This window comes from Lissotriton vulgaris, chromosome 2_1 (genome assembly GCF_964263255.1).
Source record: "Lissotriton vulgaris chromosome 2_1, aLisVul1.2, whole genome shotgun sequence".
NCBI lineage: Eukaryota > Metazoa > Chordata > Amphibia > Caudata > Salamandridae > Lissotriton > Lissotriton vulgaris.
This window is the reverse complement of record NC_141687.1, coordinates 1351508016-1351534195: the sequence shown is the minus strand read 5'-3', so window position 1 is coordinate 1351534195 and position 26180 is coordinate 1351508016. Positions and strand designations below refer to the sequence as shown.

Here is a 26180-nt window from a genome sequence, read left to right as displayed (position 1 = left end):
CGGGATGTAGAGGCAGTTAGCTGAGCAGTGAGAGTATTGCCAAGGACTTCCCTGTGGGGCCCCATTTGGAGTGCCACTGCAAGTGCTGGGGATAGGTCCTAACTGGGCTGCAGATGGGTTTAACCCGGTTATTTCAGAATACTGTTTCTGATTTATCCACTTCCTATTGTTAGATTGGGGGTTCCTTGCACTTACCACCCTGTTTCACTCTGATTCTGCACGTGTACCTTGAAAAAGAAGCCAGGTACACACTTCACGGCTTGTAGATTCATTTACTGGTGAATAGAAGGTTATGTTCTGGTCAATAGAAAGTATATGTTATATATATACTCAGCCTCTGCCTCATACTGCTCACAGCTAACATCATCCACGCGTACCACTCACCTATCACATTTGGATTAACTGGGAGCCACAGAAACAAAGGTAGGACTAACCTCATAAAAAGCACAGTATACCAACCACCCTTGGTAAGTTGCATGAGACTTGTGATGATGTAGATGTGAATTAAAAAAAAGTTTAATGAAGGATTTATTTAATTTGCTTAGATTAAATGTACATAAGATAACGCACAAAGACAAAGATCCTAGTAATAAAAGGTACTACCCTCTGTGAATGTTTTTAATTGTATTGCGTGCTCTCCTATTCATTGATGAGAACAATCTGAAACTGTCTGAAAATTATTTCGAGTCTTAGATTTACGTTTTTATTAATGCATTTGTTTATTTAGCATTGTCTAGTCCAAACGGGCTTGCTAGGAATAAGTAGTTGTACAAGATTTGGGTAATGTACATTACTTAAGGATTTACAGGATGTAACTTGAATATGTGGCCCTTTAATGGATAACAAAAAATCTGCAATACTATGATTTTGAATGATTTTACACACTTTTTGTAAATATTTCATCTGTTGTAGATTCAAGTGTGGAGGCTGTTCTTAAACTCTGTTGCAGTACATGGTGATAGGTTTTATTAGCATAAGCGAGCTCCTACAGTTGTGATCACACAGTGTGTGCCAGTGGATGCCATCCTTGCGGTTCAACTGGGCATCATAGCAGGAATCATACCACCAGCCGCCTCCGTGGAGATCTGCACATTCAGAAGAGGTTGACCTGTCGTTATCCCGATCGTGAGTTGAAAATTTCATATTATCATGCATGTTTTTTGTCCTTGAGTTGGTCAAAGAGTCTCCCGCATCGCCTTGATATGTTCCCAATCGCAGCGTGTATCCATGATTTGCATCTTTCACAAGGAAGCTGTCGTACTCCGCGTACCTGGTTCTATTATTGGAATCTGTCAATATGATCCTAATCTTGTACCACTTCTGTTGAGTCAGCAGGTGGATGTAGTGGTTGCCCAGCCAATGGTTGTCCTCGATAAATCCAAACCCATACTGGTACGTTGACCACGATTCTGCCCAGGTCATGTCGGTATCAAAGCGGTTCTTCTGGATCACGGTCCACCCATCACAGTCGTGCATGTAGCATTGGACTACCAGTTTTGGAGAGCCTACTGGGCGAATGACATACAGGCCGCTCTCTGTGTGCCCCAGCTTGTAGAGTTCGTCACAGTCTTTCGTGTAGAATACTGTAGGATTAAAAGAGAACAGCATAACAAAAAAATTGATCATCAGAAACTGGAAGTCATCTGTATTCTCTACTTATTTTAAACATCCACGAGCACCTCTGCTTAAAGTCAACATACACTATCAAGATTTTACTAGCATTTTACCTGTTATCAATCACATCTAAGGTATCATTCGCCATCTTCAAAGACACACCACAGACATCAATAGTAATGCACATTAACAAAAAATCAAGAAACCAGACACTCTGGTAACAAACAATCATGCAATCACAAATACAATTTTAGCGTATTTCACTTATTCTCAGTAGCTAATGCGAAAGCAACACATATTTTGTTTAAAAGTGTCTTTTATTTTTTAATCATAACATGGAGTTATCTCCAATGAGATTCTTCCCATTGGTCTCCAGCCCTTAAATTCCTGCCATCCATTCTAATGCCCCTGGAAATATGTTGAACGTCATTGGTAAAGTGTTACTACATACCCACTCTCTGGCACCAGGCATTGCCACTCCCAGGGTGTTTTTACTTTCCCTAGTTATAATTGGGGCTCCCAGTTTTCCGTTTTTACTGCTTGTTACAGAAAAATACAGGCACAGGCAGAAAACAATTTATTTTCCTGTCTGTATTTATTTTTAAATACAGGAAAGTACAGAAAATAGACTTTCTTCGGATGCTTTTTTTCTACTGTCACTCATGAGTGCCAGGTCAGTAGCTGTACAGATTATGAGGTGGGGGAGATGAAAAAAAGACAATAGCTTTCTTGATTAAGCTTAATAACACGCAGATCTACATTTATTTATGCTATTCTACAATGCAAGTGTTTTCAGATAACTCTATTGCACTGTATACCATTAGGACATTCAAATGCGAGTATACCTTTATCATTTAAATAAATGTGGAAAAATACCCATTGCACCTTCATATATACAGTAAACTCAAAATAAAAAGGGATAAATGCAAAAAAAGAGCAAAACGAAATATGGATAAATACAGACGGAAATGTTTGAAAAAATCAGTGCCATAAAACCTGGAACCCTAATTATAATTAATTTATTTGTCGTCCATGAGTTCTGAGAGACACCTATATGAATATGTACTCTTTGAGATGACATTAAAATATTTGTTCTCCTTAAGTGCAGTCTAGTACCTGCTACTTTATAACTGCCAGATGTCAAAGTTTGAAGTATTTGGTGTAGTAATAACAGGAGAACCTTGATTGTTAGATATTTCCTTCGTGAGATGGTATATATAAGGTAGCACACCTGAACCTAATTCAATTATTTTGTGTGCTTCCACTAATGTTGTTTACTAGGTCCATTCTCCGCACAAGAGGGGCGAGGTCTGACCCCTTCCAACAAAGGTATATTAATTGGCTAAGGAACGTGTAGCCACTCTCACAGTTAACTGCTGATTTCAGGTGTTGGCTCTGGTCCTGTTCATGGTTTGTTACTAAAATGTGGGCCCTAAACAGCCTAAAGTAACCATCATACTGATTTAAGGATTCATTTATCTTGGGAAAAAAAATCCATTGCATTGGCCATCTGAGTGCATTTTAGGTGTCCTAGGTTTAGTACATTTTGTGTTCCTCGCACATTTAGCAATGCAGTCTTTGCGGATATACTTCAGAATATGGCAAATTATTTGTGGTGCTTCTCCTCCAGCAGGAGGGCATCAAAGGCAACTGATCATGTGCCCAATCTACAGAAACTGACTTGCTGATAATACCAGTGGAGTGCCTGTTTGTTCATGATCCTCAATTCCAGAAGTATTGTTATTTTTCCTAGACTTAGCAGGCAAATATCAAGTCTCATTAATTGCCATTGCAATGAGAAACACATTACTGTGTAGGGCCACCACATAATATGTTCGGTTTGTGGTCTTCCTTGTTCTTCTTAGCCCCTTGTTATAGATTCTTGGAAAAGTCAATCATGGTCCATTACGAAGCCAGCGAGAAGCCGTGCTCTTATTATATCAAACGGTAATTTTTTTCTTTTGAACATATGAATTCCCTTAGCTTACTCTCAATGCATCCTTGGCACTGGATAAGCCTCATTGTGAATCTGGTTACCACGTGAAACCACATAAGCCACACAACCATACCAGCTTCCACCGCTAATTGATAAGTAAATCAGGATAGAACAACATACGTTCACATGTGTTCTTTAAAAATCCAGGTAAACAATTGTATGGTGAAGGTACAGAGTAAAATAATTTCCTTTGGATTGGTGGCAGTCCTGCACTATTTCCTATTCAGAGATGAGGCAAGATCACATGACAGAACTCCGCCATAAAAATGACCTATACATGGTTGCAATTTGTTATTCCTGAAACTCTAGAAAATTTAGAAAGGAGCAGTTATATCACACATTGAAACTGAATAATGTTCTGCCTGGTTCCTTCTTGGGGTGTCGATGTCTCATGTTATGTATGAAGTTGTTTTCCTGTAAATCACCATTTTATTAGAGCTTTTCTTGCAGTACACTGTGCTGAGAGCTTTGTCAAGTAGACATTTTCTGATGCCAGGTCATTCAAGATCTTTCAGGCAAGGTTTGTCACCTCTTTTGAAAGATACGGTCACACCTGATCATGCATGGTGACTGCAGTCAAGCTCGGCCTACTTTTAGCCGCCACTAGAAGCATCCATCAAGACATTTACAGACACAGATTGAGAAAGATGCCACCTTTAAACTGTGGGTGAACATCTGTTTGTAAGAAGAGCCAACACTGTCTTTAAGGAACATCGAGTTACGGTGGGTAAGTAGATGGGGAAAAAGTGGCAAGAGCAGGCTGTGTAAAGGGTGTAGATTGTTCCTGGAAAATGTGTTTTTTTTACTTTGACATTTCAGATTATTTTATATACATGGCAGACCCTTACCAAACCTTTGTATCAGAAGGATAACATTCACCTAAATAGACAAACGTTTTTCATGCTGAAAAACAACCAACTTTCACCCACCCCGAAATGCTGCAACATGTTCAATCAGTCTACAAAAATAACTACTAAGTTCAGTTTCCTTTTTATCAAAAATTGAAAAAAAAGCAACAACAATTCTCGCCATTATATTGGTAAAGCACCAACCATGCCCAAGGGTCCACATCCAGAAGAGAGGTGAACCAGTGCCCGTGCCGCTCTTCAGCTAACACGCCGAAGGCGGCGATTGACGGCGCATTTCGCCCGATAATCGCTCCCCCAACACTACAATTTAGGATCTACGTCCCCTGGTATTTTTGAAGGCGCACCCGCTGCTCTACCTGCATACGGGCACTTTTGTTCTAGGATCTCCACTATCCTGGAGTCTCCCTTTTTACTTACCCTTGGATTGGCTAAGAATATCTGCTCTTATTAATCATTATATCAAAGAGGGGGAACAGGGGTTGGACAATTTTTAACGGGGTCCAATGTACATGTCCTATGACGTAGAAAGCAACAAAGATTGTACAGAGTTCCCCAAAAGGGATTTAACTAGATTAACTCATTAGAACCTCTCTCTTAAGGGGTGTGATAGAGCAGGGAAAGTGGAAGTCCCTTATCGGAATCAAGGATGCCTCACACAAGTCAAAGGCTGGATGACAACTGTCACCCCACCCGATGATTGTCCAGTGTCATCATTGGCTATCCTGCTCCTACGGCAGGCTGGCGATGCAATGCCCGTCGGGCAGCACAAGAATGCTGCACTTTAGCGGAGATCTTTTATTCCTTTAGCCAATGAGTGCATGTGTGTGAGGGACCTAGGGAGTGCAATAAGTGAGCGTGAGTGAGGTTAAAAAAGGTCAGTAGAGTCCAATAGGGGAAACTTTAATAGCATGGCTCACTGCCTTGTTAAAAACCGTGAAAAGGTGAGGGGTATCAAGGCGTGACGGTTAGGGTAATCAAGCCTTATTCAACCCTCAGTCCAGGTGTGGTCGACATGTTTCTTGCCTCTAAGGCAATTCATCAGGACCAATTGCTCATAAAATTGCTAATGGATTCCCCAGTAATTAAGGAATCAAGTATACGACCTGTGAAGTGTCGCAGAATCAACCCTTCATTGAGGCCCTCCCTGGGACCGCAGTCACTGGTTGGATGTCCCACCGGCTGACCTGGTGGGGCCAGTGCTATGCGGTTGGTACCTGACTAGCTGCTGGCAAGGCGTGCAATCACCTACCCCGCCCACATCGGTACTGCCGCAGGATACGCCGGTCGTATACTTGATTCCTTAGTTACTGGGGAATCCATTAGCAATTTTATGAGCAATTGGTCCTGATGAATTGCCTTAGAGGCAAGAAACATGTCGACCACACCTGGACTGAGGGTTGAATAAGGCTTGATTACCCTAACCGTCACGCCTTGATACCCCTCACCTTTTCACGGTTTTTAACAAGGCAGTGAGCCATGCTATTAAAGTTTCCCCTATTGGACTCTACTGACCTTTTTTAACCTCACTCACGCTCACTTATTGCACTCCCTAGGTCCCTCACACACATGCAGTCATTGGCTAAAGGAATAAAAGATCTCCGCTAAAGTGCAGCATTCTTGTGCTGCCCGACAGGCATTGCATCGCCAGCCTGCCGTAGGAGCAGGATAGCCAATGATGACACTGGACAATCATCGGGTGGGGTGACAGTTGTCATCCAGCCTTTGACTTGTGTGAGGCATCCTTGATTCCGATAAGGGACTTCCACTTTCCTGCTCTATCACACCCCTTAAGAGAGAGGTTCTAATGAGTTAATCTAGTTAAATCTCTTATTAATCATTACCCTGGCCAGCCGGGTTGGAATTATCACCGCTAGGCGATTCATGAAAATATTCCCACATGTTACATTACAGCCCTGAAGACGTCACCGGATACTTCCAGTTTGACGAAGGACGTGTTGGCTGGTTGTGCCTATCAATGACTAAGATTAAATTAATTGAAGAATTCTACAAATCTTGAATGGACCTTCTGTTATATAATTGTGTTATTACAGACATTGCTAACTAGCATATTTACCCACATACGTGTGCCAGGGGTTTTGTTTTTCATGCCTAAGGGTGCGTTGTCTACATTCTTCCCCGACTATCAGAGCTTTTCCAAATCATCTACTTCAAGAGACCCAAAAGACCATTTCAGATAACATTCCCGAAAATGTAACCATTTACCAGTTCGAAACACTCTTCTCCTACTAGAATAAAAATTGAATTGCTTTCACACCTACCTTTCAATTTTTGCATCAAATCACTGTGTTGTCTCCTTCTAGTGCATGCGTTTCTCTGGTCATCACCATGTTGACATCACACAAATATAAATGAAAATATATGCTGCCCTTTACATCCAATTCATTTCCATTTCTAAATTAACCTCACCATGTTCCAAGGCCAGATGTTCTTGCTTTGCCAATGCTTGTTTCTTTTTGCATTTAGTTTAGTAATGCACTGTTTTATTGCTTGCCCCTGCTGAACTTTGAACAGGAAAAACCTGGACAATCATTGGCAAATCCTTTAGTAAAAATGAGAATTTTGGTATTTGGAAACCTTGTTTGAGTGTATTAGCCACTCTCGTGTCTTCTTGTGTAGTTACATCCTCGCAGTGATTGTTTTACTTGCTGAAGTGGTGGACTATTTGGAAGGTTCACAGCCGGACGTATGCCATTTTGTTCAGTAGCGTAATGCAAACTGATGAGACAGCCCCACCCCCGATTGTGAAGATAGGCCCATATGAGTTTTTAATAGCTCACTTAAATTCCTTGACCCTGGGTTAAATTACACCTTCACCGCCCCTCCCCCCCCCCCACAGGATTCGGAGACCCTCAATGGTCGGAGCCTCCTTGCACTGCAGGGGCTGCATGGGTCTACTTTGCACCCCTGATGTTGTTACTGAAATGTAGGCTCACTTAAGGACTTCATGAACTTTTCACCGTTAATCCTGGAGAAAAATAGTCAAAACGGCATTAAAAAAGTATTTTTTTTTATTTTCTTGATTTATATTAATTGAGCACCAGATTTTAAGATTATCTGAAACCAAAGAAGCATTCACAGACTAAGTTTGCAGTGCGATGGTCCACTGTTGAGAACAAAGGTGCATGTTTTTGGCACGCTTCTGTTCCCTCCCTGTCTGCACAGCCACAGGACAGAGGGTTAGATGGATGCAGGGCACAAGTCCTAAACAAGCATTTACAATGCAATGGTTTTGCCTTTGTTAAAGTTAGAGCTATTGGCATTGCTCTTGACATTATTTTTATTTATGTTTTTTTCTAACATAAATAAATGGCATTGTCATTTACAATGCCAATAGCTTAATCTCTCGCAAATGCCACACACAAACACCCACAGAGAGCCCCCCCACACACACACACAGAGCCCCCCACACACACACAGAGCCTCACACACACAGCCACACAGAGCCCCCCTCACACAGAGCCCCCCCACACAGAGCCCCCCCACACACTGCGAGCCCCACCCACTGCGAGCCCCCCCACACACACTGGGGATCAACATGAAAATAGGGCAATGACTGAGTTAGACCAAGAAGCAGGGGGTCAGTGTATTCTGCACTCCTCAATACGTTGAATAATAGTGGGGCTCACCAGTCTATTGTCTTTGAATAAGTCAATAGGGACCCCATTTAGGCCCAGCACTTTGATACCTCCCTTCAGGGTAATTTTGGGGAATCACTACTATTTATGCTTCCTGGCATACACCCACACAGAGCCCCCCCCCCCCCCACACACACACAGAGCCCCACACACACACAGCCACACAGAGCCCCCCTCACAGAGCCCCCCCACACACACCCACACAGAGCCCCCCACACACACCCACACAGAGCCCCCCACACACACTGCGAGCCCCCCCACACACTGCGAGCCCCACACACTGCAAGCCCCCCCACACACACTGCGAGACCCCCCACACACACTGGGGATCAACATAAAAATAGGGCAATGACTGAGTTAGACCAAGAAGCAGGGGGTCAGTGTATTCTGCACTCCTCAATACGTTGAATAATAGTGGGGCTCACCAATCTATTGTCTTTGAATAAGTCAATAGGGACCCCATTTAGGCCCAGCACTTTAATACCTCCCTTTAGGGTAATTTTGGGGAATCACTACTATTTATGCTTCCTGGCATATCTATTAAAGTGGCGATGTTGTATTGCTTATAAAAAAGTGCCACACATTGATGCCGTGGGGTCATTGGGTCCATACACCTATCGGTCTCTTCAATCGGTGAATTTACAATTTTCCCAAAAAATTGAGAGTATTTTCTTTTATTGAAGGGAACGGGTGTGTTTGCTTAAAGGGCTTTCGTGACATCAAAGCTAGGATTAGAATTGATACCAAGAGCTAGACATTAGGGCGGCCTCCCTACTTCGTGTGCCTGTAGTGGGGACTGCTGTGCCCCGAAGCTCCAGATCCGCGCATCACCACCGCGACCCGGGACTCATAACCGCTACGAAAACACACCGCCAGCGGCCCGGGACCCGTGAGCAGCATCGGAGCGGCCGCGCTGGGATTGGCTCGCTCAGGGAGGCTCGCCTGAGAAGGACGCGCTGCCATTGGTCCACCGCCAGGGTCTACACGAAGGAGCCGCGCTCCTATTGGCCGAGGACCGGAGAAGCGTGCGGCGTCATCAGGGGCTCGTCCCGAGAGCCGCGCACGGATTGGACGCGCGCCTGTGCCCCTCGAGAAGAGGCGCTGCTGCCGGGGAAGTCCTCCTGCCAGCCCCTGGGCCCTCGCGTGACTGCTGCCTACCCCGCGTGTGGCAAACTCGTCACCAGAGATCCCCGACTGTTGTGGGGGCATAACGAGGAGCACGGGGAAGGTGACCGGAAGCGCTGAGAGCGCAGGAGAGACGGGGATCTCGCTGTCCACTCCTCCTCCGGATGACGTGGCGGAGGCTCGGCCGGCTGGGCCAATCCAAGCGCGGCCCTGGCTGGAGGCACACGGCTGCTTCCTTCGGGCCGGATCTCGCTGCGGGCAGCATCTCCGGTCTCCCTCACAACACGGGAGACCGGCAAGGCAGGAAATGGCTTCCCCAAGGAAGGGGGAAGCGGAAACCACGTCCTCCCGGCCCCGCCCACAACCAGGCGACGGGCCGGACATCTTCTTCCGGTGTTTCAAATGCCGGCCCAGATTCGGGGGCGTTCCGGAGAACAGGCTTTCGGCTGACGTCGCCAAAAGCCAAAAATTCTCGGAAACGCCCCCGAATCTGGTCCTGCATTGATGGACAAACGTGTCTTCCAATGGCTAACCTCCATTTATGGAGCTAGCCAATGGAAGACGGGGGCGGATTCCAACCCCTATACTATACTCATTAGGTTTTTCCTAGCACATGCGTACTTCGTACGCATTGGCTAGGCAAAACTTCCTAGCACATGCGTACTTCGTACGCATTGGCTAGGCAAAACCTAAAAAAGAAGTGGGGGACGCTGACGTCACAACAGGAAGTGACGTCACGAAAGGTGGCTTGTACCATCAGACTCTTTGCCTCCCCTCTCTCACCCCTTAGATGCGATTGCATCAGAGAAGCCAGCGTGTGCGCAGTGTTCTGAATGGGCTCCGATCTCGCCCCAGAGAGGCCAAAGAGTGAATGTGTGGCTCTATTTGCTCCAGTTACCGAGCTCCCGGTAAAATAAGTGGGGGGACGCCGTCCACCCGCGTGGTACCCCGACTCGAGCCCTGGATGGATGTGTGAATAAAACTTTGAACAGTAATGTGCATAGCGGATAAATACTACTTCCTTAACCAGCCATAAACAATGTCTCTGTTGTTAACCCTTTCAAGTGCCCCTGACGTGCATCACTTTTTTAGGTGTGGCTTGAAAATATATATAGAGCGGGCTTTGGCTCCACCAAGACTAGTATTACACTCTGTTCACATGCTGTTGGCCATATGGAGTATCCTTCCACCTTCCAGGAAGTGTGCCCATTAGAATCCATGAGGGACTATGTTACATCAGACAGTACACTCAATTTTCACGCAGTTCCTCACATCCAGTCCTTTATCCCCCTATATACATTCTATAAAGAAATATATCAATTTTTGTAACTTTTTCCCAGCGTAAAAGAACTAGCTTTAATGTGATAAATAGCATTTGGGCATGCAACACACTTGAACAGCATTTGTGCATACCTGTGTTTATTTGTTTTGGCACATTGAATCTGACCAATTGCCTTTCCCAAAGCTCTTTTTATCTTGTCAGCAAGTGAACATTTAATACCCCAGCTGGCACTGAATGAAGGTGAGAAGAACATTTCCAAACACAGATCATGTTTAAGAACAGAAGACAAAAGTTGTGTGGTCTTTCCTTATTGACAAAGTGTTTTGCCTGGACATTACACAATATAAGTTCCACATGCCAGGACGACTACTGTCAAACAGCCTGTGGGCCTGGTAATCAATGGGTAGTGCATTGTATTACCACCAAGTGCCTGCCTGTTGCATTGTTTTGTGCAGATATATTACTGCCAACCGGATGTCTGTCTTTAGTTTGTGATGATTCTTAACTATGCATGTTTTATATATTATTTATTTTATATTTTATAGTATCACCTTATGGCCTTCCTGCAATTTTTACACATTGAAAGAAATAATCAATTGGGATCATCCTAAATCACAAACACGAACTTGTATCCGCTCTAACTGAATTCCTTTCGTTTGACGTATTTATGTTGCGTATTTATGTTTCGCCATTGTGGTATGTTCTTTTGCTAATTAACATGCCGTAATTATTATTGTGTTGTGTATATATTAGTTAAATGTGATTTGTTGCCAATCCATTCTGTACTCTTTGTTTTCAATCTAGGATGGTTTCACCACTGCCCACACTCCACACATTGCTGGTAATTTTTAAATCCGTAGTCTCTGTTGTGCTTTTTTTATTTGATCTTTTATCCGAGTGTCTGTTGGGATGAGTGTTTTTTTTAGTGCTTTTTTAAAGTTTTTTTATTTATTTTTAAACTGTGTACAGCCTATATATTCTGCATGTGTTAACTCTGACTTTGCCTAGTAGTGTTTAGGAGAAGTATTTTTAAAGTGTAGGATAGCATTCAAAGTTTGTAGGTTGACCCGTTAGAAGTCCAGCATCAGAGCCGAAAGTGTATTGGAGCGATCTGTAGCCAAGAAAATAGAGCAGCTTGTGAGTAGTTTGTGACTCCTTTCAACACTTGCTTCAGGCTAAGGCCCAGATTTATAAAGGTTGAGCGATGCCCTCGCTCCTTGCAAGCCAATGCAAAACCTAGAAAGATTTACCATGCTACGCAGAGGCTCCCTGCATGGCTTGGTAAATCTGATGTATTGCAAGGCAGCACAACTCTCTGCCTTACTTTACAGTGCACCCCAAAGGGGTTACATGGGTGGTGCGTGGGTGTTCCCATGCATCTACCATGTATCCTGAAGAATTTCCACATTTACCATAACTGGTAAACCTGGGAATATCAAATTTGTGCCTTCCCGATAGAGGCGCAACAAGGAGAAACATCTTATTTCTCCTCGTTGTTTTCTCTTTCTAAGTGTGCTGTATTCTACATTGGCTGAAAGTCACTTATTCCATCCAAATGTTACAGTTGGTTTTAGGGCTTTGGGCTGGGTTTCAATTGGTTTTAGGGCTCAGGGCACCGATTTGTTTCAAGACCTTGGGTTTCTATTAGTTGTATGGATTATATTTTATGTTTCTATTAGTTCTAGGGATTAGGGCTTGGGTTTCTCTTGGTTCTAGGGCTGAGGGCCCTTTTTCCCCCAGGGTCTACATCTTCTATTAGTGCTAAAACTTAGGGCTTGAGTTTCTATTATAAGGATTACAGATCCATTGGACCTGGCCACCCTATTACATGGGTCTCCCCTCTTAATTAAACAGAATCTTTAGGGTGTGCATGTAAACCGGGCGCAGATAAGGGTGCTGCTGTCTGGGCATGGAAAGAGCCTAGGGCCAAGAACTCTTCACCTCCACCAGCAAAACTCCAGGTATGCAATCAGCCACTCATCAATACAGGCAATATCTACTAATCACTCCTAAAGATCATCAATACTAAGGACCCACCCTCATAATCATTAACAGAGTGAAGAAAGCTACAGATGAGCTACTAGTGGCTAATACACAGAACCAATGGACAGCAACTAGTCACTTGGCAACATTACAAATATATATTAAGTAATTAGAAATTCAGCTTATGGGACTCGCATTCAATTCCTCAGGAAGAAAACCACCCTAGGCCACTATCTCACCATTTTGACATCAGTAATCACAATTAACCACTACCAGCTCCTTAAGAGAGGATTACGCGCCCCCAGACCTAATACCACCTCACAAGGATGTAAAGCACATATACCTATGCCACTCATAGATTTATCAAGAACAAATCCAATCAAACACACCAAAAGCACACACATTATCTAAAAACAATACACTAACTGAAAAACCTCAACCCAAACAACTGACATGCACAATGTCACTTACGCGGAGGAAGTAAAATCAAGGGAATGCCCAAATGCATGATTCCTAGGTTCTCTGATTTTACCTTCCCACCCAGAAAGCTATAACAAAGCCAGATTCCACCCCTAGACCTCCTACTCCTTTGCTTCTCCTTCTATACTAGACCACATCTCCTCAAAACACCATCACACCAATAGGATAGTGGCGCAACAACTAAAATCCTTACTCTTCAATGCAAGGTTCACGAGCAAAAAATGCTTCAACATATTTGATCTACTCTCATAAACCTCTACAGGACTCACTCTCATTACAGGAACGTAGCTCAGCGAAGATTCTACACCCACATACCATGAAGTCATCCTACCTGAAATTGGAATCATCAACAAAAATCAAACTGGCAAAAGTGACGGAGTCCTGGCAGTCGCTGATAGAACATCGTAAAAATATCTGACTTCCGAAGCTTCATTATGAATTCTTGCTGGTAAAATAACACCCCACTCCAACTCTCGCTTGGTCCTACCACTTATTATATAGAACACCACACAGTAATACAAACTGTAAACTTGCCCTAATACGTACAGTGGCCAAGTATGTTCTTAACCACTGAAGACTATAAATTCTAGGATGGGTTGAGATGAATAAACCAACTACAGACAAAGCAATCATAGCAACCTTGAGGCCGTCAACCTCTAACAAATAGTTTACGTCTCAACTCACTCTGGTGAGTGTTATATTTGCTGTCCTGGGACAAGCCACACTAATAGACAACTCTCCAATATTCTGGTGTGACCACAATATCATTACCTTTCAGAACAACATTCCTATCAATTACAAATCTTCAAAGACAGCAACAACCAATAACAGCAAATGCACAAACAATGGAAAAAGCTAAACAAAAAAAAACTAGACTTAGCAAAACTCAACTCCATGTTCGAAGAACCTCAATAAAAATGCAACCTCAAGACATACACACCTTCTACAACTAGTTCTTGATAATACATGTCAACAAGCTCACAGCTACTACACAATGAAAACACTGCAATGCACATTCCCATACCTTATATAACAATAAAAGCTACAAGCTATCCTCGCACTCGTAATCTCCAAGCTCTACTATGCTGATAGCCTATACTTTTGCACCTCTAGTTTCAACATGTAGAAACTATAACCAATCCAAACTGCTGCCACAAGACACCTTCTCCGTCTCTACCTAAAATAAGTCATGGCTCCAGTTCTGCAAACTCCATTGTGATGAATAATGTTCAAGGCATCTCTGCCGGTTTAAAGAACCTGCCGGGGATAACAACCAATACATTTACAAGTTAAAGTCAGGCAACACAAGCAAAATAGGATTTTGCCATACTATAAAAAATGTATAAGAGGTGCCACTTTCTCAGTACAAGCTGCTTATCTCTGAAACTTACTAACAGCCAAGATTTGAAATATTCAGGCGCATTTGCACTTCAGAAGACCAGTTAATGTCCGTTCATATATAACCCTCCAAGCGCTCCCTTATATTAATACCTTAACACTCAGGGGTCAAGCAGATGATTTTACTCTGAACAGACTGCATTATAAGTCCCTAATGCTGCTTAATCCTCTTAAACTCACTTAAGACAGAACCCCACAGGTCAGGTCTATTACCCAGGACAGTGCCAGTCCACATCAACAAACCAATCATCACAAACTGAACACGCAGGAAATAACTGAAGAGATCAGCCTCCTACCATTGGCAAACAAATTAGACTAATTTAGTCCAAATTGTAGGTTTATCTACTTACTATGGCCACTTCTTGACCTCTCACTATCCCAGCAGACTTCCCATCATTTCTCTCTCTAACCTATGCCTGCTCAGAAGCATAAACTTTGAGTCAAAAACCTCTGAATGGACTACCCAGCTCAGTAAACAGCTTAGTGAACTATCAACATAAGAAATACCGTAAAGGGAATTGTAGAGTTGCTCAAAGCAGCCATCTTACTGGACACCATAAACTGTGGGCCAATCTCTCACACTTCTAAATCTATCAAACTGCTAAGCGTTGCGTTCCATAACACTGTAACTGCACTTCTCTAATCATCATGCATGACATGGAAACACTTACCATATGAGATCAAAATAAAGTCCACACCCTTCCAACGACACACTCTACTTTGTGTCGCTTGCTACATACGTAGGCAAGTGCTTTAGCACCCCATATGGAAGTAGTAAGTGCTATATAAATCTTACAGTACAATACTACATTCCTGTATTCTCAGTGTAAAAACAGTGTGTATATTTCCTAAAAGTAGGACTGATTATATATTTTAAAACTGTTTCAAAATTGCTATTTGGAGCTCAGATATATGTCATACCTCCTAACAGGACAAATAGGCAAGAAAGAAACATATGAAGCACTGTACCTTATCCTGACCCATTTTGCAAGTTTGACTTGATTCTGAAATTTGTATGAAAATTGTTTGAAGAGTTCTAATTTTTTTATAGCATATCGGTGTCTGTATTGCGGTGACCATTTTGCTGTGCCTGACTTTGTTGATGCGTTTGCAACCAACCGTTGATTCGTCGCCTCTCTCTTCCACCTGTAGGGGGTGATTGAAGAGAGGGGCTAGTCTGCATTTATGTAATTAACAAAACAAGGCCAATAAAATGGTACAATTAACTGAAGACACCATAATACCCAAATCTAATATATTTACATTCATCAGACTGAAGCAAAAATAGCCTACTGTTTTAAAAAAACTAAACTAAACTGGTTATTCATCTCAGCACATTTTTAGAGGTCCTGTCCACTTAAGTCCTAGCCATTATGTTAACTATTATTAATCGTTTGCTTGCCTTTGCTGAAAATAAGTTATCAGCCAAATTGAGATCTGCTGGACTATCTGAGACACGCCCACTTGATGTATCTTTATAGCCTGAAGCAGCAGGCTCTCTCAGTATTTCTGATTGTCAATCCTCAACCAATCATAATAGGGCTCTGTGGTAAGACAATTCTGAACTGGTTGTTGTGCAGCGATTCAGAATGGTCCTGTCCCTAGTTGCCCTGCCTGTCATGAACTGTGTGTGATGCACTTGCATTAAAGGTCATGGTCTGTTTTAAGATCCTCCTTGATTTGTTTGTGTCATCAGATGCAGAAACAAATCCTGGAATAGGAAGATAAACCCGGAATTTGCGGCTGATTCTCGTGGACAGAAACAAAAATCACCCCCACCTACCTACAATGTGCCTTGATTAATGTATATCCCTTTGTCATACTGTGGAAGCTGTCCGGAAACAGCGCAGGGCTTCTGGTTGTTATCTTGAATATTTGGTGTCTGTCTCGTGCTCCAGCTTAGAATGACATAGGTAGATGTTTACTTGGTTGATTGGTTAGACTTACCTATTTTTGAACCCACCAGTGTTCTCTTAAAATTGATAAGAACTGGCCCAGCAGAGCCAGTTCCCTGTATTTTCCTGCACTTTAGAGCAAGCGGCGCAGCACCGAACATAGGGTCTGTTGCTGCTTTTTCAGAGCTTGGCTGTTCTAAGTCGTAGTAGGAGCCCTGCTGTTGTGTCCTGGTGGGAAGATTGCAGTTGTAATGCACTAGAGTGAAGTTTCCTACACCTAAGAGCAAAGTCAAGCTGACTGGCTGTACGTGCAGGATGCTTGAGGAACTCAGCCTACCCTGGAGTATGCTATCTGCTGGCAGTGACCGCCCCTGACATCATCTGCTGTACCCAAGGATTAAGGATCTGCTTGAACCACTGAAAAAAGGTGTCTCTTGCTTAGCATAAACTTCCCCTTCACCTGACTGAATTTTTGGGCGTCTGTATTAACTAACTTCGATATTGAAAAAGGACATGAGGGTTTCTTCCCTTTATTTATTTATTTATTTATTTATTTATCGCAATTTTTAAAGCGCATCAAATACCCATACGGGTGTCTCGGCGCTACTGTTACAGATCATCACTACAGTAGGGGAAAGATTAGGAGGTAAACAGCCAGGTTTTGAGACTTTTTCTGAATTTTAGCAGCGTGGGGGCAATTTTAATGTGGAGTGGGAGAGTATTCCATAGTTTGGCGGTTGCGATGGTAAAACATCTGTCTCCCCAGTTAGTTTTTTTTGTCCGTGGGACTTTTAGTAGGTGGGCTGATGCCAATCGTAGTGTTCTCTGATGTTCCACTGGGCAGAGAGCTTTTTTGGTTCTTGGGGGGTGGCACTGGCTTAGACTGGTCGCCCTGGTTCCAGAACTGTTTTAACCATCTCCCTAAGACCTAAAGCTATGAAGGTATCATGACGCACATATACTTATGATGCCCCTAACATTAAAAACAATTTCCAGTTGCAGTTGGGAAGCAGTGGGTACCTGAGGTCCCATGAAGACTCCCTAAAATCTAACTGTGGCCATTTGTCTTTGAGATTTGGGCCTGAAAGGTTAGTATCCCGTGGATCCTTCTTTGGGTGCTATGTCTTCTGCTAGTAGTAGTACTTCAGTATTGTTGTCATTGGAGCCATGACCTTATAAGCCAACCAGACACTAGCATATTTACCTTTTTGATAACCAAAAATCTCCCTTTAATGGGATAGGAATCCCAGTTCACTTTAGGCTAGTTGGTTTTGGGGTATTCGAAGATTTTTGTACTTTTTTAGCCTCCTGAGCTCAGGCACACTAAGCTGATCTCCCAGGAACACCACACCTCTGAGCACAGACGCATGAAGAGCCGTCAAGCAGGGCCCACTTGATACATTTGTAACAGCCAGGGGCGTAACACAGGCCCCTGCAGCGTGGTGGTGGGGGGGGGGGGGGGGGGGGGGGGGGGGACGAGCTGCAGAAGAACCCCTCAGCACAATTTTTAGGCCCAAGAACTCCGGCTTAAACCCAGAGGGTGGCCCTCTGTGTCAGGGGCATAACACAGGCCCCTGAAGCCCCCGCGGTGCGGGGGACCCTCACCCTCCAGGGGGCCCTGTCAGCACCGCACTTCTGCTGGGGAGCTCTAGATTGAGTCCGGAGGGGGCCCCTTCACGTACCCTGCAGGGGGGCCCCCTCAAGGTTTGTTACGCCACTGCTCTGTGTACGTGGCAGGGGGGCCCCCTCCATTTTCGTTACGCCACTGATAACAGCTACCCTAGTACAAAACTGAGATTGAAAGGCTTAGAGAGATTGCTGAAGACTTTCAATTTCCAACCCAAAGATTAAGACTGTAGGACGGTAAACATGGCTGGTATTTTGAACAAAGCATTTTATCGCAAAGCGCTCATAAAACTTTCAGTCCCAGTTCCAAAATGTGTTATGACAGTTTTGTCCTTTGTGTTTGCTTTTTACCAGCCTATTAATGAGGACCTTTTATTTGCAACCATAATCGCTCTGAATGGACATTGACTTCTCCCAGTGGTGAAACTGTAGCTGATTTGCAAATCTGCTGTCACCACCTTGAATAAGCCTTGGTTGCACGATTAGTGCGTTCTTCTTTCTACCTGAGGCCTGAGGGCATGGCTGGTGGAAGGTAGGGTCCACCATTGGCTACCACCCAGTAAACAATGATTGTCTCATGACCCGCGTTCTTGCTGCACTAAAGCATATTTTTAAGTTCTCAATTTTATTTTGAGTTTTGGAAAAGGAAATAAAATAAATGAAACAGAAAATACAACATAGTATACAGAATCAGGTAGTAAAAATCCAAGATCAACATGGAATAATATATGATACCCAGGAGGCAGTTAATAGAGTCTTCTTGGATTTTTACTCCTCTCTGTATACGGAAGATAGGGAAGATATTCCTAGGCTGGATATTGAGAGGGCTATGGAGGAGTTTTTTAAAGATATGGAGACAATCAAAATCTCTCAAGAACAGGCTGAATTTTTGGGCTCTCCCATTCAAATGGAGGAATTGGAGCTGGCTGTTAAATCTTTAGCCAACGGCAAGGCCTGTGGCCCAAACGCCGTTCTACTGGAATTCTATAAAATCTTTCTGGATGATATTAAATTGTTTTTCCTCGAGGTCCTTAGGGCAGCGCAGAAGGGCATAGTGCCGGAATCATGGCAAAATGCAACTATAGTCTTGTTCAACAAAAAAGGGAAACCAGAGCTGCTCCCGTCATCATTCAGGCCGATATCATTAATTAATGGAGATTCGAAAGTTTATTCTAAAATCTTGGCTTGTCGACTTGCGCAAGTGATTACTCCGTTGGTCTCCATATATCAGCATGGATTTATTCCAGGCAGGAACACAGCGGACCATGTCAGGCACTCCATTGCATTGCTAGACTGGGCCCATGTCACGAAATCTCCCCTCGGGTTGATCCCGTTGGACGCCGAGAAGGCGTTCGACAGGGTCTCCTGGGGGTTCTTGTGGGCGGTACTTAGATGGAAGGGATTTCCAGATGAATTTGTACATGCAGTCTCTGCTATGTATCTTTCCCCAAGGGCCCAACTGCGTATCTCAGGGCAGCAGACTAGCTTTTTTTCTATTACTAGGGGCACACGACAGGGGTGTCCCTGTTCACCCCTGTTGTTCGTCCTATATATAGATCCGTTTCTCTCTAAAATCATGGCCAATCAGGCTATAGTTCCAATTAGGGCTGGTGACATCTCCCACAATCTGTTAGCTTACGCTGACGATATAGTTGTGATAACATCTGATGTCCCATCTGAATTTTTAGCACTGAAGGAACTAGCTAAACAGTTTGGAGCAGTGTCGGGTTATAAGCTCAATGTTTCAAAAACGCAGGTGGTTCAGACTCCCGATATGCCTATATCCGATGCTCCAGTTGTTCCTGAAGCTACATATTTAGGGGTGCGGATAAGGTCCACAGTTGATAGGATTCCAGACCTAAATATCCTCCCAACGATAGAAATAGTCAACACTAAATTGGAGAGACTTGACAATCTACATTTATCCTTATATGGACGTTGCAGCGTCCTTAAAATGATAGTCCTCCCGAAATGTTTATATTTGTTTAGAACCATTCCTTTGTTATTTTCTCAAAATAGCTTGATTAAGGCAGAGAGGGTGTGCAGTAGGTTTTTGTGGGGATATAGGCGACCGCGACGAGCAGCTAAGTGGATGTATCTTCCTCGAGATCAGGGGGGCTGGGCGGTTCCCACCCTTGTTATGTATTACTGGGCAGCAATGTTGCAAGCTATGGGAGTGCTGATATGTGGAGATAGGGCGAATGTACCTATGTCCAACGAACCTACTATATATGAGATAGGGTTAGGTGAAGCTGCCAAGGGTATACTGTTGGAAGTTTTTGAGCCTAGTTATTTCAAAAGGACACGCTTCAAAGTTCTGATCGCTGCATGTTCTATCTGGCGGAAAATTAGGAAAAACTTAGACATTCCAAATTTGAATTTCTATACACCATTCAAAAGCAGCAGAGTGTTTCCTAGTATCTTTCAAGACTATGTAATGCTTGGCTGGCAAAGGAAGGGTGCCTATACGCTGGGTGACCTAGTAGAGGATGGGCAAATTTTAACATACAGTGACATTAGGAATAAATATAAATTACCCCCGCGCGATTTCTTTAAATATTTGCAAATACAAAGCTTTGTGTACAAACAATTGAAGACCTCACCAGCTATACTTGATAAATTACCAATTATTGAGATGATTGGGAAAAGAAGTAGAATAGGGGCACTTTATCAATATATAGTATCAACCTTCCCGGATGACTTGTCAGTACAAAGTGCCAAGTGGGAAACTAAATTAGGACGGACAGGTATTGACTTAGCCCCGGTAATGGAATTTGCCAGTAAGGTCATTGTATCAGGTTCGTTGATGACACAAAGCTATATGGCCATGTTAGATCTTTATTATACGCCAATGAAAATCGCAAAATGGGGTGCTAGGAAGGGCAATACCTGTGCTCGCTGTAATTCATCGACCGCGGACATAATACATATGCTTTATGCTTGTCCAGTATTAGTAGGGTTTTTTGACGACATTGAGCATTTTATCAACTCCGCACTCAAGATAAGTTGTTTATTGACTCCAGCACTAGTAATATTCGGGGTTGACGTCGGTAATAGCTCAGCTGGTACTCACTCCTTTTATAAATCAGCTCTTCTATTTATTGCTATGTCCCAGGCACGTCTGTGTATTACATCTCAGTGGTTATCTGCGGAAGCCCCAACGTTCGCACAATGGCGAGCAAGACTGTTAGCCCTTCATAGGTTAGAATTTTCTGTATTTTCTTGTAAAGGGGGGAGGAGCCGGCAGTTAGCAACCAGGATCTGGGTGCCGGTGGCTGAATGGGTAGGCTAAAGATTCACTGTGCTACGGGGTATTGACTGATTTGTGTTCTTTCTCTTATGATTATTGTTTACTATCCCCTTGTTGATATTGATTTCTATTTTGTAAACCGCTACACAAGTGCCTATCAGTAGATTATTTACATGGATGTGCAATGTTATTTTTTAGCAATGTTTTTTGGGTTTAAAAACTAACTCTGTAATGTGTATTGTAATGTGTTTCTCGTTTATTAAAAATAAAAGAAAAAAAAAGAAAATACAACATGGAACATTGTGTATTGCATCAGAATTCATGTTAACATATACACAGAGCTATACCAAGCAGCAATTATTCTGGAATTAAATTTTTATTAGCTATTAATAAGAGAATCCTAAATGAAAAATTGCCATTGGGATTTTAGCTTAATTAAGTAGTACTACTGTAAGAAACAAAATCATACCCTCAAAACGAAAAAGTTCCATGTACACACTACACGGGAGAAGACGTAGGGGGGAAATGGATGTGATATTCAGGGGGAAGCGAAGATTGTAAAACATAGAAGGCGTCAGTGAGGGGTTCTAACATTGTATATTGTATCTCTCTGATGTCTACGGGGAGCTGATTTTCTGCAAACATAGTTCTAGGCTGTCCCACATCGGTCTAGAAGGTCCAGAGGCGTAGCCATTATTAAACAAAATATTGTCTGAGCTCTTTTTAAACGAACCTATACCCACCGTGTGTGATGCAAAATGTTGTCAACATTCGTCCACTGACACAAGATAGTCTTAAGCACAATGGTTAAAAGTTAGTCAATAAGAAAGATATATGTGTATCTCAGTCAATATAGAGATTACACGGAGTTAGTTAATTTTTTATGTGTAATATATCATTCTCACAAAAGGCATATTAATGGCCACAGATAATAATGTCTTAATGTACATATTAAATATTTGGGGCACTAGTGAGTGTTGTACAGTCAAGCAAAGAAAAGAGGAACTGACAAGGCATAACTCTCCTCGTGTGAACAGCCAGAACTCTTTGGTCTGCATCCCATTTGGCAAATGGCTGCCTGTTTGTGTTTGATGAAAATCAGAATTTACCTGTCCAGAATTGCAAGGCAAGGAAAATCAAAACGATACCCCTACTATGCAGGGGGATAATCCAAGCATGTCAGGGACATTTGTTTTGGTTTTCATTAACCCCAAAGCAGAAAGTTTTGTTTCCGAAATAAAACAAAATCTTACTTCTAGGGGGCGTGGATACCCAGCGTAGCGAGATGGCCGCTAATTAGGTCCGCTCCGTCTCGCCCTTCTCATCCCCGTAAATCTGTCACATTAATCCGGCCCCCGAGGACAGCATCAGTGAGTGGAGTACCTGCTGATCCCAACAAGACCAAAATCGCGGCTGAGAGGGTCCTGTGCCCGAAGTTCTCGCCGAAGCCATTTGCGGCCTGAACAGGAGGTGCAGCCGGGCAGAGCCTCCTGTCAAGTGTCGCGCATCAGGCGTGACACTATCGCGTTAAAAGTGTGGTGATCCGCACCAGCGCACTGAAATGCAAAGTCACGCATTTCCATAGGTCACAGATCTTTACTTGCACTTAACTCGGGCCCTGGGAATGAGGACGTGAAAGGCTGCAGAGAATGGCCTGATAACAAGGGCCCCATCATCACCATTCACGTAGAAGCTCTATGCAAAAGATGATCATGTTCGGCTACAGCGCAATTCCAAACATCCCCACACAGCCTCGGCTGACACTAGATTACGTGGCAGGAAGAAACTGTGTGATGTTTCCGGTTACGCAATGACGTCCCGTGTTACCAGAGCATTACCACAAACGCTGTAATAACTCACTGCGCAGGCATATGCCAGGTTGGAAGTTATTCGTCCCTTGCTAAGAGGAGCAGATCTAGTGGAAGCCTGAAAACTATTGCCGAGTTCAACTTCACACGTGCTAGACCGCTCATTTCACAGAATGGTGCTCTGCTCCTGTCAACGCCTGTGTTAGGTGTAGAGGTGTGATCTACATTCACTGTTACAAAATGTGGGTTTGTTTTTATAAAATGCAAGTTTGCGTGGCTGCACCGTTCGCCGAGAGTCTACAACGTCCTGTTTGGTATTTCATTTCTAAATGAGGCTGGCTTATTTTGTCTTCCTTAACAGACAAAATCACCCTAATATTAAAATGCGCAATGTATGTGCTTAAAATTATTTTAAAGGTATTATAAAGCGTCATCATCACTGTGCTGAGCGTGTTCCAGCTGTGCTCACTGTTTGACTTTCTTTGTTGCTGTGGATGCACTGATTAGGCCCTGCCACAGTGCCCGGTGCCCCTCCAGTTCGGTGAGGACCAGGACTCTCAGCTCAGGCAGAAAAAAAAAAGTCTTGAGAACGGCCCTTCACTACCCGGCGTGTATCTCAAACAGTGCTTTTCCATCTATGGGGCCTATGCCAGAATGCAGCTGCTGACTCCTCTCAGGTCGGGTCCTCACTTTTCAAGGTAGGAAGGATTGAAAAAATATACCGGATATTAACATTTGTTCATGTACACATATAGCCATTTGTATTCACTTTTAGCATGACTTTACATTTTTCGTTTATTTTACGTATCAGTCAGGTATCATTACGCGAAGCTCTAAAGCACGTTTTCCCACTGTTTGTAGGATGAACTAATGAGGGAGAAAATACTGACTTTTTGTGATTTTCTTTTTCTAAACTTCAATCGACTGGTACAGTAAAGTGAGAGTTTTTGGTTGCACAAATGGGTGTAAATTCTGATACTTATATGTTTCCCTGGTCTTCATTACTTTATTTTGCTCGCGAGAAAGTGTCACTCATAGTAGTTGAATGTCACTCATAAGTACACTGAAAAAATGAAAATGCCACTCATAAGCAAGCTGAAAACTTGGCAGCTATAAGCCGAGGGCGTACCGACGCACGGCGGTGAACATCTGACGCGGACCTGGGCTCTGGGCCCACATTATTGCGACCTGAATCGTTGAAGCCCCTGGGAGAAGATCGACAGTGGGGCCCATACCAGAGGGGCTGAGGCAGGCGAGATACCCGTGACCAGAAGTGCGACCCCCGACCACAGTGGGCCCTGGTGCAATTCCACAGGTGGCGCGGTACACATATCAGCCGCCGGAGACTCGAGTGCTGGGCCTCTGCCCCGCTGCGCTGACAGCAGTGCACAGCCATAATCACCGGCAGACTCCTGAGAGAGGGAGGGGGAGGGGGCACCGTGGCGGGCGGCCCCTGTCCATCACCGGAGCGTCACCTATTGAGGAGGCGAGGAGGCGGCGAAGTGTCGCAGCAAAGGCACTGGCTGGCCTGAATTTGGTTGGAGGCCTGCACACCCTATATGCCAACTCGAGGGATGCCCCTCCCTGTACTTGTGGCATAATTTCTGCGGCAGCGGTGGGTGACTGCAGTACCTGCGCGCTGAAGCCCCAGGACCAGGCCGCCTGACGCGCCCCTGACCTGGCCTGGAGGACTGGGAGACCTGTGAGGCAGAAGCGGACCTGGGGACTGGGACCAGTACATTGGCGCTGCCTTCCTTCTGCAATTGGGTGGCACCCTCCCACCGTCCATACTTTGCTGCTCGGCCACACCTTAGCCACTGGGATCCAAGGGTGACACACCTTTTAGCCGGTAGGCTGGTATAGAAGGGGATTTAGAGATGCTGCACACCACCGCAACCCCAGTACTGGGCCTGAATTGGAGAAAACCAAGAATTCTGGGACAAAGGGCTCCAAGGTAGTCCAGCAAAACAAACTGGACTGCTAAGCGTTCCCCAAAGCATCACTTCAGGACCAGCTGGCCAGGACAAGGCGGGAGGTGGACTGGAAGAGAACGCCCCCGAACCAACACTTAAGGACGTCCTGGAGGCCTTATCTGGGGTCCGATTATCTCTGGAGCAAAGGATGGACACGATCTCCTCAGAAGTAACACTCATCAGGGCCGACCTCACAAAAATTAACGAAAAAGTCAAGCAACTGGAGATCACAACAACAAATTTGGTGGTGGTCACCTCGCAACTCCAAACCGAGATCCGCGACTTACAGCTTTTCCGGAAACTCACGAAAGCAAGCTAGACGACTACCCACCGTAATAACCTATGAATCCTAGGGGTGCCGGAGCGAGCAGAGGGACAGACACCGGATCTCTTTGTTGAGGAACTCATTCTTACTCATCTACAACCCAAAGGCCTGTCCAAATTCTTTGTGATTGAGAGAGCGCACAGGGTCCCTGGGGGACGACCGAAGCCCGGGGTTCCCCCGCGGCCGCTGTGAGGCGCGAAATCCATCTGTCCCTTTAGAACTTTCTCCTCAAGTTACTTATTCTCTAAGAATTTGGATTTTAGGGAGCATTTAACAGTATAACTGATATCATAGCGTCTTTAAAATGACTTGGAAAAGCTTTTTACTTTAAGGCAATCTCAAAGCAACACAAAATAATTAGTGGCTTGTTCCACTGATTGGGCATGATGTCTTTCATTTCTTTTTTTGGCAGTGCGCATATAGTGCTTATGCCACCTGAGCGTTGCTTCACAATGCCTAAATGCAGGGCAGGCGCTAGGCATGGGCAGTGTGGGTAGCTGCCCAGGGCCTCGCACTCAGCCCAGCAGCATGGGGCCCCGCACTGGTGGTGTGTTCTGTTGTTTCCCTGGCGATCCATTTTAAAGAAAGTTGTTGCCTTGCAATTAGGGTCCATGGGAGGGCCGCCCCTCCCCAGGCCTCTCGGGGATGGTGTCTGAAGGCATAGGGGAGGGAGACGCTTCCTCTTGTCCCAATTGCAAGGAGACTATTCACAGACACTGCGGAGGCCCATTGTCCAGCGTTTTTGTGCCCCCACAGGTTTAACTTTTAGCCCACAAGCAATTCTCACACCTATCGATCTGAAGGTGTGCAAATTGCTTGTGGGCTAAAAGTTAAAACTGTGTGGGTGCTAAAATGCTGCACAATGGGCCTCCCACAGTGTCTGTGAATGGTCTCCTTGCA

General features: G+C 44.2%; 1 protein-coding gene across 2 annotated transcripts in view; it reads right to left on the bottom strand.

Moving 5' to 3' along the window:
* Nucleotides 1-694: 694 nt before the first annotated feature.
* Nucleotides 695-26180, bottom strand: part of LOC147732594 (fibrinogen-like protein 1-like protein) — a 39159-nt gene continuing 13673 nt past the window's right edge. For both annotated transcript variants that reach the window (XM_086957115.1, XM_086957114.1), the window contains one exon: nt 695-1583. In XM_086957115.1, the coding sequence (XP_086813241.1) occupies nt 934-1583 (650 nt within the window). In that variant the 3' untranslated portion in view covers nt 695-933. The remainder of the gene's footprint in view (nt 1584-26180) is intronic.